Consider the following 18,445-nt stretch of genomic DNA (forward strand, 5'->3'; position numbering starts at 1 on the left):
AAAACAACCACTGATCCCTCCCTTACACAAACACACAAAGATGCACTTGTTGACAGAGTTCATTTTTTTGGAATCAGCTCAATTCAAATATCTTCATTTCTTCCTTTTTTAGTTAAGCAAGAGCAGCCTCAGTCATCTTTGTACAGATGTAGGTTAGAACAGGTGTTATTTTTTCCACATAGAAATCTGTTTGCACGATGACAGGCTATGTACACTCAGAGTTACTGTAAATAACTAATTTCAACACACTTAGTTACTTTGAATATGTAAATAATCACAAAATGTGTAACCATTCTAATTGATCATGATGTGTTACTAGTTCTTTAATATGTAAGAGTCTCGGTTACTGAGAACAGCGAGTTGCACAGACAAAGGGAAAAATTTCAGAACATCGATTGTCATTCCACTTCATACCAAAGTTTTTATGAACACGGTGTTCATTTCCTCCTATGTTATCTGGCTGATTTGAAGTCTGGTCTGTTTGGATTAACGTTTATGAACAACCATGGATAAAACATTTTAACTCCTTTAGGGTAAAGAAAGGCAAATGCTCCACCGGACAGGGCAGAACAAAAATATGTTTAGTGCAAATTTTTTTTGAACAGGGCTGCAGTGAATGTCAGCTTTGAAGAAACTCAAGATGGTGTTGTCAAATGTATTTCTGCCCACAATTACAACATATTTAGTTTACTTTCAGAAAAGAGAAAAGGAAAAGAACCTTGAGGCAGCTGTTGCTATATAAAAAAAACTGAATTGAACTGAACTGAATTGAAAAAAAAAGCTTTATTTGAGAACCATAAATCAGAGAATTGAGACTTTTTCCATACAGATTAACTGATTATTAGAATAGTTGACAATGTAGTAGCAAAATCAAAATCTTCCAAAAAAAGCACACTTCCATTATCACTCCATCATAGCTTCAAATGTAGTTCACGCACCGGTCGATCTTAAATTAATGTCTATTGATTTCAGGTAAAAATAATAATTAAAAAAACAAAAAATGAAGACAAATAAGCAACGTTGTTGCTATCTAAAAGCTTTGTTCTTCCCCCAGCTCTCATCTTAACTTCCACCATTTCCATTTACTGAAGTTTTGTTCTTAAATAAGCATTTAATGCCACATTAATGGTTTGTGGAGCTGTGAGACATTAAGAAAAAAGATTTCACAACATTTTCTTCCCCCTCACTGTGGATAGACACCAGGTTGGCTCTCTCAGACAAACAGTGGAGCCCAGGTCATGCGTGTGGCAACAACAGACGGAAGAGGATTTTTTTTAAAAAAACAAAAAAAAACAGAGGCACCTCCACGCAATGTTGCAGTGACGTGTCAACCAGGACAGCCCTACAACATCCAGAGCCTTTAGGGCGAATCTTATTCATCCAATAGTTCCTGCCACTGAGCAATTGTTGTGACCTCACTCCCAGTGGTAGGCAAGCTGTCTAGGCTTCCAGTATATAAGGTATGACAGTGGGTTTGAGGAGATCCTCAAAATGTTCCTTCCACTGCCTGACTATATCCTCAGTTGATGTCAGTAGCATCCCACTACCACTTTATACAGTGTAATTAAAGCACAGCTTCCCCCTCTTCAGTTGTCTGAGGGCTTACTAGAATCACGTTGAAGTGGACCAAAAGTCTTGTTCCATGGTCTCAGAGACTCATTCCACTTGGCCTGCCGATACCTTTCAGCTGCCTGTGGATTCCCACAAGCTAACCAAACTCAATAAGACTTCTTCTTCAGCCTGATGGTTCAGTAAACCTCTGGTATCCACTTTCTCGTTCTGGGATTACTGCCACAACAGGCATCAACAACTCTGAAGCTCCAGCTTGTTGCAGCAGCCTCATCAGTGGAGTTGCAGAACATGCTCCACTTAGACTCAGTGTCCCCAGTCAAAATCCAAAATGGTTTTTGTTAAAGGATTTTTTTTAGTCTATCGCCCCCTCTAACATGGCTTGGCATTACTTCAAAAAGCACAGACTAAACACAATACAACACTGATATAACATCTTTTTGGTCTTACTAGTGAGGGGTTGATAGAAAGAAAATTAAATACAGTGTTTTTTAGATAATGTAAGGTAGTTTGACCAACATCCTTCAGTAGTTCCAAAATCTTACCTCTGCCTATCTGCTCTGTATTTTTAAACAATAAAAATGAATTGATGTGTATGGGGTTAAAAATAAATTCTGAAGGACAACACCTAATTCAACAGTAGTTGAACTCTGGCACTTTCAGGTGAACTTTACTGTTTTCTTTGTCTCAGCAATTGTAGTTTTATTATATCATAAAAAACCTTTATCAATAAAATGATAAACAAAATAGGTTATAGGAATATCAGGGAATATAAGTCTGTGAGCTTTTCTACTAAATAAAGTCAAAACAAACCCTCTCCACTCTTTTTTTAACAGTAAAGGCATATTGAATTGAGCTTATTGTGGCAGGCCTGCTTAGAGACATTTTAAAAAGCCTATTTTCATAGTTGTAAGATTTATACACAATTTTTTTCCCTTTGCTATTGTATGCGGTGTCCTTTGGGATATTTACAGTATATGCAAACATTTTAGCACCCATCCATCCATATCCTCCACTTATCCAAGTCTCTGGGGTTTCCCAGCTGTCATAGTGTGACATGAGGGGTACACCCAAACACAGTTTTATTTCATTTGAAAGCCTGACACTTAGTCTTGTCTACGCTAGCTGGAAAACTCGAAAACCAGTCTTTTTCTGACATATGACGTAGAAACTGAACATTTAAAGGGATTTCCTTAAAACCCTCTTTTGTCTGATCATTTATTAACAACATTTAGATTTACAGTAATGGATTCGCCAAAGCAGTGGGAAGTTTTTTTATCACAGTAGATGTATTTTTGATAGTGCTCTAATTAAGTTTAAGGATATAAGTCATCCACTTTTATCTTCTTCAATGTCAGGTGCCAACACAGTGCAAACCAGCTACCTGAATGCTACTTTCACAGAGGTTGATTATCTTGTTAATAATTTTATGATCTTCACTGTGTATGACTCTGGATACTGTAGCTCCACTAAAAAAGAAAACCTCAGACGTACTGGACTCCCTGGCATAACTCTCAAAGACGAACCTAGCTTGTAAACTAGAGAGGAAATGGCATCTGACCAATTTAGAAGATCATCATTTAGCTTGGAAAAATAGCTTGTGGCTTTATTTAATTTCCTTCCTAAGCTAGCGTATGTTACTATTCATCACTGAGTGAAGAAAATAAGAACCCTAGGTTTCTCTGCAGCACTGTAGCCAGGCTGAAAAACAGTCAGAGGCCTGTTAAATCAAGCCTTCCTTTAACCTTAACTAGTAATGACTTCTTGAATTTCTTCACAAATAACATTTTAACCATTAGAGAAAAAATGACTCATAGCCATCTCACAGATGTAACATTATGTACAGCTACGTTAAATACCATTGATATTTATATAGGATCTTTTTCTCAGTTACGAAGTTGTTGCGTCACTTCATTGTCATCAGCCGGAGACTCAGGAGGAGCACCCAGAGCCAGGCCGAACAAAAATGAGGAGCAGGATCATGTTGAAGCTTTATGAAGCCAGACCAACCTACATGGGCACCACATGGATTGACTACAAGAAAGACTACGACTCAGTGCCCCACACATGGATCCTGGAATGCCTAGAACTATACAAGATCAACAGGACCCTAAGAGCCTTCATCAGGAATCTGATATTCAGTTTCAAGACCTTGTTTTAGTTACTTTAAAGTATTAACCAACAGACTTCATGACGTACACACATGAGCGTAACTTTGTGCTGAACATTGGGGGGGTCAAGATCTCTGTCTAAATAAATAAATAAATCTGGGTAAATTCCCAGATGATTAAACATGCAAGTATTTTGCTGGTAATACCTGAAATGAGTAAAGAAAATCAACAGCCTATTTATGCAAGATAATTCATAATTTTATTGGGGGGGTTATATTGGTTGGGTCTGATTATTGGGGGGGTCATAACCCCCTAACCCCCCTGGAAATTACACCCCTGCGTACACATGCTAATTCAAGCCATTGCCCAGTGTCTGCAAACAGCTGAGCAGATGTGCTTGTAGTGGTTATTTATGTACTTCAATTTCTTGTCAGACTCACTCCCCAACCTCACTTTTTTTGATAGCTGAGACACGTAATGTCTTCTTTTTGTTGTATACACTTTAAAGTGGGTATCATATTTTTCATAATGCGAAATTAGTTGAAACATTTGCTTTTCGAAAGCTACAAAGACAAAAAACAGGTCTGCAAAGAACATGTCACCTAAAGATGGCGCAAAAATCTTGATGATTGATGAATATTTTTCTGCCTTCGCTGTGCGTTTTGTTAGCACACACACACACACACACACACAAATTCCAGCAAATCTGTCTTTATTAGTCCCACAAGTGGAAAATCTGCATTGTCATTGTAGAAAAGTGGACAGTGCAAGACAAAAGCAGCAAAAATAAAAACTGTACAAAGAGTACAGTATAAAAAGTGAACTATACAAATAATCTGGAGACATAAATATGAACACATTTATTGAAAAATATTGGTGTATATATATATATATATATATATATATGTATATACACACACACACACACACACACACTGTGTAAACATGGTGTATATATCTTTAAGGACAGGGAATGTAGTGACAGGGATTGACAAGAACTGCAATTGCATATGAGAAATATTGCACATAGAAACTACCATGGTGTTTTGCAGGCTGCAGGTACTTTGTTGTCTGCCTGTTTCTCAGGATGGTATGATTAACTGTGTCAAAAGCTAAGGAGAGCCCTAACAAGACCGGTACTGTGTATTCTGCTGATATCATAATATCACTGGTAACTTTAAGTAGTGCTGTTTCACTGGAATGCATTTTACGAAAACCACATCGTGTATGCATTTTCTCTTCAATTTGATCTATCATGGGCTCATTCCTACATGGACATCTATTTTAACATAATCCTTTTTTAATCCACTTATATGTTCTCCTTAAAACTATGTTGATCACAATTTACTCAATACAGTTTCTTCTTACTAAATCGTACATTTTAAAAGTCAGATATTCCTTAGATTAGTGGGTGCTCAGTGTCTATTGCTCCCTTATATCCTTGCTTGCACACAGCCTTCAAGGTCATTTCTTCAGCCTCTAGGACAGAATGTTGTGTGTCCAACTGTCTGCACAAAACATAATGAAGACATTGCCCAATAGGATGGCACTGAGTCATGACAGACACTAGGATTTACTTCTATGCTGAGAAAAGAAAGATTGAGAGAGATTGAAGTCCCCCTGGCTTGAAAAACAAACTAATAGAAATAGAATTAGACTTCTGGAGACTGAAGGTAATCAAGGCCTTTTACAGTACAGGAGAACTTGTCTGTTGAATAGCTTGATGAATATAGTTTTAATGAGTCACTATGACATGATGTATGTAATTTTATTTTTGGTGTTTGGTGTTAAGAAAAAAGAGTAATTAAATATGGCTTGCTAATACATGTATTAATAAAGGTAATATGTGAGCTTTATATTTTTTGAAGAAAAATTGCATCAAGTTAATATATTAGAGGTTTGATGGAAGATGTTTGCTTACTTGTGAAAACTTCACCTCTGGGATATGTGATGGAGCACGACTCGTCTACTGATGTCTGCCTGTAAGAACACATGTTCCCTTTAGCATAGGTCACACTGAAGCAGCTCTCTGTGATGGAACCTGGAAACAAAGAAGTGATACTGATTGTAATGATTTGCTGTATGACCCATTCTGTTTGTTTTGTATCAACCATAAACATCATGACTCACCCACAGACACTTCAGGGGCTCTGAGATCTTTGTAGCCTTTGACAGCACAGGAGTATGTGACTGCTTCCCCACTGCTGAGCAGCTGTGTTTGCATCACTTTCTCTTAGATCATTGATGGTTAAAGTTGGGTTTTTCTCTTCAGACATGTTGTACGTTACATGTTGTCCATCCACAGAGAGCTCACTCTGAACATACTTATAACCATCCCAGTGTGCAGTGAACAATTTTCTGCATGAACTCAGATGTTGATGTGATCAGTGCAGATCCACTGATTAACCTTTGAGAGCACAGCAATAGTAATTAATTAGGAAAAATCAGTGAAACTGAAGACTAATTCCAGTGAGTGAACTCGGATCCATTCCAGCATAAATTGAAACATTTGCCGCTTTAATTCAGATGTTAATCAGAGTAGTTCACTGTTAAAGGTGCCCAGAGATGAACCTTTAAAAATCCTGGTGTCTCCTCCATTGATGTTTTCAACAGAGTGTTTCAAATAGGTTTGTTACTGTTATCTGTCTGTTTGACTTTTCTACCTTTACTAAATATGTAATGAGTAAGTAAACCTTACTTAATAATCACTTATAGCTGAGATGTACAAGATGAAACCCAGAAAAGTTTAATGAGCATCTTTCAAACGATTCATCTTCATTTTCAGAGCATAAAGTTCACAAAAACAAAGAAATTTAAGAAAAGAAAAGACATAAGAGTCAACGAAGAAGTCTCAGCTTTTTACTGATGGGAATTTTAAATGTTGATTATTACCTTAGTAAATATACATTACTTTTTAAAATTTTGTGTAATGATTTAAGGGTTCTTCCTCTCAACTGATGTGGTAGTGATATTCAGTTTTGCCAGTAGATGGTAGCGTGGCTTAAGTAAGTGTGTCTAAAACCAGTCGAGATATTCATGCATTAATTTAAGTGAAGCTTTGAGCTCCTTTTACCCTCAGCTGCAGGTGCATCTATGAAAAACATGAGTTTGAATTCTTTACTGGTAACTGGTCAAGGTGTGAGTTTTACCTCAAAGTCAAGGTCACCAGGAAGTTTAAAAAATAAACTAATAAAGATATTATACAGCTTATTCTTCTGTGATTTGTGAGTACAGATGAAATGTATACTGACTGTGACAGCATCATTTGACTGTTGCATTCCTTCCCTTTTCTTTTTGTGACGTTCCTCATTCTCACTCCAGCAGTTTCAAAAGGCATCCAAGTCACTGAAATTTTCCCTTAAGCTGCGCGATAAAAGAAACTTTGAATAAAACCAGACCATCAAGAATATATTAGGTGCAGCTGAGATGATGTTGATGATGAACCAGTTCTGAGTCCTCTGAGTCTGGGACCAACATTTGTACATTTTCTTCCATCCACACTAATATATAAAGTCATAATACCTAAAATAGAACATTTATTAGAACCAGTTCAAATATGGTTTGTGTTCAGTGAAAGGTTCCTGGATTTTAGTATGCCTGATTTCAGACAATTTAGTGGTTTACTTGCCTTTATATGAAGTTAAATCTGACAAAGTTTTGAGGCTTCCTCTGATTTGATGTGAGAGAGCCTGACAGAGAGAGTCTCAAGTTCAAGAGCTGCTAGGTCTTTAAATATCTTAGTTTCAGTTCCTATAAGAAACTGCATCATCGCAGAAGAATTTTGGCCAACCCGTCATTACAGCATTTCTTCAGTTTGCAAACATGTTTTTATGCGCATTCCTCTTAATGATTCAACACAGTTTTTCCATCAGGCTTAGGTCTGGACAGACTGGACTGGACCATTGAACACTAGAACACTTTGATTCTTTTCTTTTTCAGCCATTCTGTTGAAGATTTGCTGCTGAGCTTGGGATCATTGTCCTGTGTATGACCCAGTTTAGTCGAGGCTTTAGCTGTAAGACAGAGGACTTTAAAATATTTTAGAGTCAAATGTGAGGGCCATGGCCACCTCAGTGACTGGAAGGTGCTCCGATACACATGTTATGAATATACTTCATTTTGTTTGATCATTGTATTTGAAATAAGTTTAAATCAGGTTGCTACAGTTGTCGTTGGTTTAGGACGTCTTAGCTGCGCAGTAGCAAGTGACAATCAGAAGCCACACCTTAGCTATTAATGTCAAAATTCCCATTCATTTTACCTGAATCCCTGAATATCTCACTTCATAATTATTTCCCTTCATCTATTTTCTTATCACATTAATTTCAGCTCCCTGTGTCTCTTCCTCACTTTTTTATTGGGATTGTTGTCCCTACAAAAGCACCCCCCTGTGACTGTGAGGGCTTGTTAGTACTTGGTACTGATTATACTGCTGACAGTGCAGTGACAGCAGCCCCAACAGCTAACATACCGATTCTTTTGATTTTACTATTTTTTTTTCTCTTAACCTGTCAACTCTTATCTTTTCACCACTTCTTCAAAATTAAATTCTGTTCTTCAAGGTGCGTATCGCAGGTACGTCAGGGCCCGGGTGCTTTAAGATATATGGCGTAGCAGCGGTTCAGCTGCCCAGTCCAGCCCTGGTGTACTGGTTCTGTGTAGGCAAAACTGCCCATATCATCAGCCCTCGTTCAGTGTGCATGACTTGTGTGCTTAATTAGTTTGAGATGCTCTCCAAATGTGGTGCTGTTCATTATTTGAACTGACCATATTTGTTCAGTCTTTTTCTAATTGCACTGTGATGAATATTAATATTTAACATGCTAACTGAGGCCTTTGGAGTCTTAGTTGTAGTTCATGGAGGATTTGCAGTTTCTCCGAGCCTTATGTGGTCTGACTTTGGGGTGGATTGTCTGGGAAGTCTACCCCTAGGAAGATTGGCAACTGTTTTGAATGTTTTTCACTTGTCGATAATTTTTCTCATTGTAGAATGATGGACTTCAAATTGTGTGAAGAAAATACTTTAGTGTTAAAGAGTCAAAATCTAGTACTTTAATACAATTCAGAGGTCATACAGAACAAATCATGTCAAACAGTGAATCTGCTCTTTTCTTAAATAATTCATTCCTACCTGAAAGGCTGAAAAAAGATTTTAATTTTGTGAGTCTGTCTCCAGACAAACTGCATTCAAAGCAGCTCAGTTAATCATGTGACATGGCTACATTGCATTATATGTTCATCTAAAACCTGACAGTGCTGACAGTGAGAGCAGAGACAGGTGACAGTGTTAGTGGTTATTTTGTGGTACAGACAAAAACCTAACAGAATCAATGGCTTTGATGTTTTTATTAGTGGCACCAAAAACGCACACAAAGTAATACAATGTCTAACAAAGTTATCAAAAATAGCACCCTTTAAGTGGGTGATCAGTAAATGCACACATGGGCTTTTGGACATAGCGGCATTTTTAAACAGTTGCCTCATTTTGTGCAGGTTTTTTGTGACGGACGTACGTCATTATCAAATATGTTTTAATTCAAAAGCTTAAGAATTTCTACTTGAGCTTTTCAATTTCAATTGAACACTGTTAGCCTTTGCAGTAATTTCCATAGCTTAGTACTGCAAAATCAACAGTAAAAAACTCTAAAGGATGTTAGCAGATTAGTACTGTAATTTGCATGTAATTGTGGGAAAATTCCATGAGATTACATTATTTTTACGGTAACTCACTGTACTCATGGAAACAGCTGTAAAATACAGCAAATGTAACAACTGATGATGTTACTGAGATTATACTATTACACCATCCGGATTTCTGTTGTTTTCTACTGTAGATCTAAGTGTAATTACTTAAATCCTCATTCAGAGTGTATTACCATAAAATGTGATTCACTGTGAAAGTAGTATAACATATAAACTACAGCATAATTTTTAACTTAAGGAGTAAGTTGCAGCCACACTAAAATTTAATTCCTTGAACTGAATGGAACCTCATATATTAATAAATGTATTTGTTAAGTCAAACAATGTGAAACATTAGTAATACTATTAATTAATAGTATACTTGTAAGGTTAGTATTGTGATAGAGTCGCGTATATTTTAATTATACTCTTGTAGACATTATGACATTATGCTAGTACAATTATGGTGAACAAAAAGTACATCTAAAAGTTAATTTCAAGAATACTGTTATGTACTAAAACGGGGGCCAATATAGTCCCAAGAAGCATTATTAGTATACGTACTAGGTAAGGTATACTTGGGAAATATAATTGAAGTATACTTATTTTTTGTATGGCCAGCAACAAATACTAATGGCTACATTTAGAGTAATGTTTAAAAATGACTTAATTTAGCAGGGTGTTCCTTTTTTCTCTTCTTATTCTTTCTGGACCTTCATTTGTTTTGTATAAGGTGGTTCTTTTTAAGACACCTCTGCCTAACTACAGTGAACTAACCTAATAATATGCTCTGCACATTATCACAGTTTAGCGCGTTGGGTTGTGTTTTTAAAGCAATTGTTACGTTTTTAAAGCTTTTTAATGCGACAGGTGCGATAGCCGACACCACACCTTCACCTGACGTACAACGTGACGTATGACGCACACGTCGGGTATTCACTTTCAAAACAACAATGGGGATAGAAAATATTGCTCGAGTGGTTAATGCTCCTTTCGCTGGTTGCCAACCACCATTAAATAACAACAAGAAGAAAATATTGATCTGCTTCTCTTAGTTTTGCACGTTTAAGCCGCAATTCACACTCAAACAAAGCTGCAAAGCAGGAGAACAACATGACCATCAACTATTCTGTGCCACAGATCCAGTTCGCTGCAGCACAGAGTGATGATGAGACCGTTAACATGTGCAACTTAGAAGTAGTCAGAGGTAACTGGATGTTCAATCGGGTTAAATGCAAGGTTGATTGGATTATATCTGAAGATCGTATGCTATTTGTGATAACTCTGCTAGACTCCAAATTGCTCGTCCATGCGGGAGTATCCCAAAATTAAATGAAACCACTTAACACTTTTTCCCTAAAACGGACTGACATGGGACACATTAAAGTTGGATCGGAACCAGCTAATCAGTCTGAAGGTAAGTGTTTTTTTTTCCACTTATTCGAGGGAAGTCAGAAATGCGTTCTTATTACTGTTTGTTTTGACTTTTAAGCTACCCTACCAGGATATTTTCATTCAAATGCTAAGACAAAATGTCAATAGCTATGAATGTGGAGACTCAAAAGACCAGTTAGGTAATAGTTGCCGATGGATTTATGAGACTTGATAGAAACTTGGACATTTGCAACAGGTGAATCGGTGAACTACCGAGGTTGCGCCCAAATGCTTAAAGCTGTTAGCTGGTCAGTGTTTTCAGGTGTGCTTGTACTACCTGTACGGTGCGGAGTGCTGACTAAGTCATGTTAAACCCATTAAAGCGTCGAGCTCAAATATCTTTTCGTTTTTGTGCACTGCTCTCTTGTCAGCACACATTTTCTGTTTATTGAAGCCTTTTGTGAATAATTTTGATCATGTAAAAACTGGGAATTGGACCCTATTGACAATACTCTTATTTTTTGCATTGCATATGTCATTCAGGAAAGGTAATTGGTCACTGAACTTTTTGCAGCTGTGTATTTCTAAATTTTGTGGCTTCAGTGCACGCAAATTTATATTGTTCAGTTTGCATGTTGAAAGCCTGCCAAGCACCCCAAGGCTGATTATGCTTGGTAAGAAGTCATTTATGAAATAGAGCTGATTAGACCATATTAAAATTTCTGTTTGGCACAGGAGCTTTTTGTGGACACAGGTATCCAGTCTCTGTTTTGTTAGCTCAAATTTCTGTAATTTCCTTTATAAACCAAGGTTGTTGGACATGTGTCTCAGTGAATCCAGCAAAGTAACAATATCAAATTTCACATTACATATTACTGATCAACATAGTAATCTAGCTACACCAACAGCAAAAATACTGAAGTCAATACTGTAAAGTTTAACAGCAGAACAAACTATAAACTCCAAAATCACCATACAGTTGATTCATCTCTGGTAATTTAACTGGGCTGACTCTTTGTTAGGTGTGTTTAATGGGCAGAATAATTCCCAATTATGTACAATTATAATATGTTAAAACGGACTGATGTACATAAGGCCATTAATAATTAACTGTACATAGCTATTTGCTTTATGACTATCTAGACAGTGTGAAGAAGTGAAGTATTGAAATTATTTTATGTTGCATAATGACAACATGTTGCCCCTATACATTTAAGGACAAAGTTCAATGACCGCCACCTGCTGGATGGTGAGTGCAGAGGGGCGTGTAATTGTTGAGCTGGACAAAGAGAACATCTTTGCTGATGCAATGTCAGTCTTCTTTGGTTCATTCTATGTATTGAACCTGGAATACCAGGAGTCAGCGTGTGCAAGGTTTTTTGTAAGGATAAACCCTGAAGAGGGAACAAAATGTACCTCCAAGGTTGGGACAAGCAGAAGGACTGGGACCACTGTGAAGCGAAAGGTTGTTCACATTAACCCTCATGTCACAACTTTCCTCCAGTGGCTTACTGAATTTGAGTGGAGAACTTCAAATTAGGTAACTGTTTTTGCCAGTTTTAGTGAATTTCTTGTATAATTTAAGTGACCAATGTGTTGTTTCCTGTGTCTCCACAGATGATCCATGGCCCATGCTTTCTGGACATTTACACAAGATGAGCAACAATGAAGACAAGCTCTCTTGCCATCTTGCAAGACGCTGTCTCTGTCCAACAGGTTTTTGAGTGCAACAGTGTTGATTTTTTTTCCTTCTTTTACCCGTTTGTTAAACATTATTTCAGCTACTTACACTTTAGTTGTCACATGTATTGGCTCACCCTACAAATCAATGAACTCAGTCCACAAAGCAAGATCAGGGTTCAGTGCAGGTCAGTCAAGTTCCTTCACACCACACACGCTCATCCATGTCCTTGTGGACCCTGCTTTGTGCATTGATTTGGTGGTGTGAGCCAGTATTTTGGACAAAGTGTATATAAAGGCAGAAGTGTGGGGCTTGATATTATATTCATTACAATTCAGTTTATTTGTATGGTGCCAACAAAATGAATGCAAGGCACTTCACAGTGTAGGTTTAAGACCCTACAAAATATAACTAAGAAAACCCAACACTTGAGCATATGTTGTCTGCCATGATATGGATATGACATAATATCGTTATTGTTTGTACAACCATCTGAGAAAATAATGGATTACATGGTTTAGTAAAAACAAGTGCTTTCTCAATGAAAATATGTTTTCAGTTCTTTTCAGTTTTTGATTTTGGAAATGTGTATTTCAGCAGAGGAAAATCAGAACAAATAAAAAGTGGTGTAAAGCACATGAATTATATTTTTTGTGTGTGTGTCTATCTATCCATCCATCTATCCAGTTTTTTTGGAACCCTCCAGTCTCTTACAGTATGTTACTGTTAACTGAAATTACGGTAAATTACGACCTGTTAAACAGTAAATGACCGCCTGTTGGGACACGGTATCCTCTAGCAGAGATGAATATTTTTGGTACTGATGATGCGTGATAACGATAAGTTACTGGTAAATATATTGCAGTTTATTACCTTGCAGCGGGCTTACAGTGACATACCGTGAATAAACGGTAGTATACCAATTTCTTAATCACAGTATGATGTTACTTTGTTGACGTAATTTACGACATAACGACATAACGGTATCTCACTGGTGACAGTGACGCCAGTGAGATACCGTAAAAAAAGCTACGGTGCGTTACCATAATTTGTCCAAGAGTATTATACCACACCAGCAAAAAACGGTATCATCCTGCAGAACGGTAAGCTACCGTAACACGGCGTCACGGTATGACGCTGGCAACAGTGACGCCAGTATGTTACCGTAAAGTGGCGATGAAAAGTCTAACAGTGAATTTCAATTTCTACTTATTTCTACCTGTATTTAATATTCCGATGAAGCAAGTGTAACCCACAGAAAGATCCAGAAGCTGCAGTTTCTCTGCTGTGATGGTAAAGTAATATCACTGGAGATGACGTCACCATGGTAACAAACTTTATTTAGCACACAGTGGCTCGATGGTGGAGTAGACATCAGCTGTGTGGTTCTCACTGAAGTGCAGTCTGCTGTAGTGATGATCATCCTGATCTGCTGACTGAGCTGAGATGTTTACATACATGGGGTCAATGTTCATCTGAGGAGACGAGACAGTTATTATAAATGTTTATCAAACTGCATCAATAACTCATAGCTGGTTGTTTGTTGTTAGTTACATTGTCACTGTACTGTACTGTCACTGAGATTCTAAAATAGAACCCCCCCAAACAATGATCAAAAGAACAAATGAGAAACAAAGTCACTGACATCTATCAGTGTAAAAATGGTTTCCAAAAGCATTTATAAGGCTTTGGGGTTCCAGTGAACCATGCTGAGAGCAAAAAGCTCTCAAGAGCTCATCGACTATTCATCCAGGATGTCACAAAAGAACCCAGAACAACATCTAAAGAACTTCAGGTCACAGTTGTGTCAATTCAATTCAATTCAATTCAATTCAATTCAATTTTATTTATATAGCGCCAAATCACAACAAAAGTCACCTCAAGGTGCTTTATATTGTACAGTGGATTGCACAATAATAGATACAGAGAAAGACTCAACAACCATATGACCCCCTATGAGCAAGCACTTTGGAGACAGTGGGAAAGAAAAACTCCCTTTTAACAGGAAGAAACCTCCAGCAGAACCAGGCTCAGGGAGGGGCGGGGCCATCTGCTGCGACTGCAATTGAGGTCAGAGGTCATGATTTAACAATAAGAAACAGACTGGACAAAAATGGCAATGAACAGTCAGTGGTAAACATCACGACTGTTCAATGTCCATCCAATTACAAATCTAATTGAAGACGACATTAATGTAATGTGTGGTAAGGATTGTTGATGTATGATATCTGAACTATTTGATACCATGATAAACATGAACATCGGGTGTAGGTAGTAACACTGAAAAGAATGCTACAGTTGGTTACTCAGAAAAAGGCAGACATATAACAAGTTTAAGCTTTTTCCATAATAAATGATCATGTGAGGAAAAAAGAACAGATACGGGGAAGTTTTTCTAACACAGCAGAATTTTTTGAATCTTGTTTCGTACCTGCTGCACTGTATCTGAAATTTCTCCTCTTGGAGACTGACTGGAAGTCCTCTTTTTTCTGTTGCATAAAAGAAATAAATCGGTGAATAGGTAAAAGATTTCATATCACACTTTAAACATAACTGGTCTGATAGATAACACAGTAATGTTCACCTGATCCACCAGCAGACAGTGAGAAGTATTAAAAGCAGCAGAGCAGCAGAAACTCCTGCAGCTGCTGGTGTCCATGTTCCTGTGATACTTTGGACAGTGAGAGTCTTTGGAGCAGAGCTGATATCTTTGTTGGTTTTCACAGCACAGGAGTAGCTTCCTGCATCCTCCCTGCTGACTGGGTCTAGGATCAGATGTTTGTTCTGGTTCAGGGTCAGAGGTCGACTGTTCAAGTACCAAATGTAGTTTGTGTTGTCAGTCAGAGGACAGCTGGTACTGCAGGTCAGTGTGACTCTCTGACCGTCTGTCACCACTGCAGAAGGACTCATCTTCACTCTCAGCTCTGAAAAACACCCAGACTGGTCAGTAAATGGAACAGAAACTAGTTCTCATTAAAGATAAAACAAGATTAGGTGCTTTTGGTTTTCACTAACTTCTGAAGAGTGCAAGAAGCATTAAAAGGCAAATATCTGTAGCCTTTTGACTAAATAAAATATTTCTTATCTTATGGTCACCTGAGGAAAATTCATGCACTTTCATCTTGTTGATTTAGTTTAAAGCATTGCAAAGGATACTGTGTTGACTGTTGTTTTACATGAAGAATGACAAACTGTAATTACCTGTGACAATCAGAGTAACTCCAGGAAAATCAGACTGTGTCACTTCTTCATTTTCTGTTGTGAAGGTGAACCTGTATTCTGCTGAGTCATCTCTCTTCAGCTTCTTTAATCTGAGGATGTGTTGGTTCTTCATGCTGTCATCATACTCCACATGATCTGCATCCTCAGTCAGCTGTTCAGCTTCTCTCTTGACTTTATACCAACATTTAGACTGTATCTGCTCGTAGTCAGGACGTGAGTATTTACTGGAGATGTTGACTGAAGATCCTTCAAGAGCACAGATTCTGCTGTGGACATAATTCAGACTCCAGCAGGAATCACTAACACCTGAAATATAGATGGAATAGACAGAGATAGTTTGGCAAAACAGCTCAACTTTATCACAGACATAAATGATTTCCCTTTATTAGGAATTTTCAATCAATTTCCGTGCAAATTTCAGGACTTATAAGATATACAGTATATTATTGATTCAAAAGAACTGTCTTTAGAAAAAATGATCAGTGAATTGATTATTACAAAAACCCTTGTGAATAAGCACTGACAACTGCCAATAGCTGTAACAGAGATTCACACCTCATACAATAATGAATCAAAACACTGCAACTGCAGCCTAAAAATACAAAAGAAAACATTAAAATGACGTATTAAACATATTAAAAATGATGTTTAATACGTCATTATTGTAGCATTAAAATTTACAGTGTTTTTTTTGTTTTTGTTGTTGCAGAATTAGAACAATCAACTGTACCATACCATAACTGTTATATTTTGTAAGTTTACAGACAATAAGTAATAAGTTTACTCACAGACGTCAGCAGAGCGCACATCCTCAAGACCTTTTATAGCACAAGACAAACTGTCTGGATGAGAGCTGGGAACCTGAATCTGTTTTCCCTCCTTCAGTGTAGGCTTTCTGTTCTCATACCACACAAAGGAAATCAGAGGGTCAGTCAGAAAACAGCTGCTGTTACAGGTCAGTCTGATGAAACCTCTGTGTTCAGCAGGAGTCCTCTGGATATGAATTTCTGTTGGGAGATGATAAACACATTTTCCACTAGTTAATCTCTGTCATGTCAAATAAATCAACAAATAAAAATTTCAAAATGCAGTTTGTCCAGAACTTCACCTCTGGGATATGTGATGGAGCAGGACTCGTCCACTGATGTCTGCTGAGAAGAACACATTCTCCCTTTAGCATAGGTCACACTGAAGCAGGTCTCTGTGATGGAATCTGAGAAAAACCAAAAACTTTCAGTAAATTCATTAGAGTCTGAACAGCAAAGTGTTTGTGTTTAACATCTCATAACATGATGAGGAGGTGTCCATCATGACTCACCCACAGAGACTTCAGGGGCTCTGAGATCCTCGTAGCCTTTGACAGCACAGGAGTATGTGACTGCTTCCTCACTGCTGAGCAGCTCTTGGTACCAGGGAGACCAGTCCTCATAGAGAAACTCTCTGTTCTTGTACCAGATGTAGGCTGCAGGCTTTTCAGTCAGAGGACAGCTGCTGCTGCACATCAGTGTTACTGTCTGTCCATCTGTGGCAGGAATCACCTTTACCTGCAGCTCTGAGAAGTCACATGACCAACATGAATACACTGATCATTCATAAACTCATTCATTTGTCATGCATTTGTAAAAAGCACTGTACCTGTAACTTGGAGATGAATTCCACTTTGTTGACACTTTGATGTGTCAGCAGTTTTAATGCAACAGTAAAGATTTGCATCTCTCTTTGTTAGATTATTGATTGTTAGAGTGAAATTACTCTCTGCTGACATGCTGTACTTTACATGTGTTTCATCTGCTGAGAACATTATCTTGGAGACAGTCCAGTGTCCAGTGTACCAGCTATTTCTTGCAGTGGGATGTTGATCTGAGCAGGGCAGATTCACTGATGAACCTTTCAAGGCACAGATGCTGTTTGGTTTTCCCTGAACACCTTTAACACAACATGTAATTATAAAACATGGTGAACATTTATGCTAACTTTCTTTTCTGTGCTAATCTGCGATGACAGCATGTTACTGTGAAGGATCACAATCTGGTGCTTTGATACACTTGAGAGTTCAGAACAGCAGAACAAGTAAAAATCATGTTAACAGTAAATCTCTTAAGTGAGTTTGTTTAGGAAATTCACTTTAATTTAACTTCTTAGAAAAACTTGTAACTTTCTGCATCTTTTTTCTAGATCCCTGAAACATCATCACAGTCATCATGAGAAGGAGAAACAAATTATTCCTACCTGACAGACACAGAATGAATCCCAGAAACAAACATCCAGCTTCTGCCAACAACATGGCTGTTGTAGATTTTCACTTCTAATCAAAAAGTTGATTGTGTGAATATAATTTAGTCCTTGCTATGACTTCTGTTAATATCAAAATTTATAAAATATCAAAAATGTGAATAAATGTTCAAATTCATGAGCTGTCTAAGAGGAAAACCTGAATACAGAGCTGATTTCAGTGTCTGCAGACAAACACGTTTTAACACAATCAAAGTCACTTCCTCCTTTATGATTATATTTTTTTTTACAACAGAGCCCTCTAGTGAAGAATGGATGTTTGCAGCACCTATTGGACTCTTACTTTTGAACTAACTTACTTTTGAATTCAGTGTGTTTTAGTTATTGTCACACTTCTTGTCTTTGTTATTTTTAAAATTTACAAAGCATCCCAATTAAATATGCTACACGACCACATTTTATTACATTACAACAAAGTTGTTACTATTGACAGAGTAAAAACAATGATGTGGCATTAGTGGTTATTGTGGTGCAGAAAAAGAAACTTACCAGAACCACTAACAGGCATGATATT

At 37.5% G+C, this 18,445-nt stretch overlaps 1 protein-coding gene across 1 annotated transcript; it reads right to left on the reverse strand.

The window, feature by feature from the left end:
- Positions 1–13,615: 13,615 nt before the first annotated feature.
- On the reverse strand, positions 13,616–18,128 carry LOC112841713 (B-cell receptor CD22). The gene is made up of 9 exons (XM_025907694.1): positions 17,869–18,128; positions 17,275–17,565; positions 16,958–17,191; positions 16,748–16,852; positions 16,428–16,646; positions 15,619–15,945; positions 15,002–15,341; positions 14,849–14,906; positions 13,616–13,892 (listed from the first exon to the last, which is right to left on the reverse strand). Exons 1-9 carry the CDS (start codon positions 17,921–17,923, stop codon positions 13,755–13,757), a joined length of 1,767 nt encoding a protein of 588 aa, XP_025763479.1. The 5' UTR covers positions 17,924–18,128; the 3' UTR covers positions 13,616–13,754.
- Between the last annotated feature and the right edge of the window lie 317 nt (positions 18,129–18,445).

Source organism: Oreochromis niloticus, linkage group LG6 (assembly GCF_001858045.2).
Source record: "Oreochromis niloticus isolate F11D_XX linkage group LG6, O_niloticus_UMD_NMBU, whole genome shotgun sequence".
Classification (NCBI taxonomy): domain Eukaryota; kingdom Metazoa; phylum Chordata; class Actinopteri; order Cichliformes; family Cichlidae; genus Oreochromis; species Oreochromis niloticus.

What these genes read in the sequence shown, in the direction of transcription:
- LOC112841713 (XM_025907694.1), bottom strand. Translation starts at nt 17,923, where the DNA reads ATGTTGTTGGCAGAAGCTGGATGTTTGTTTCTGGGATTCATTCTGTGT. An exon ending in AGCCCCTGAAGTCTCTGTGG is followed by an intron (nt 16,853 to 16,957) that starts GTGAGTCATGAT and finishes GGTTTTTCTCAG; the next exon opens with ATTCCATCACAGAGACCTGC. An exon ending in CTCCATCACATATCCCAGAG is followed by an intron (nt 16,647 to 16,747) that starts GTGAAGTTCTGG and finishes ATCTCCCAACAG; the next exon opens with AAATTCATATCCAGAGGACT.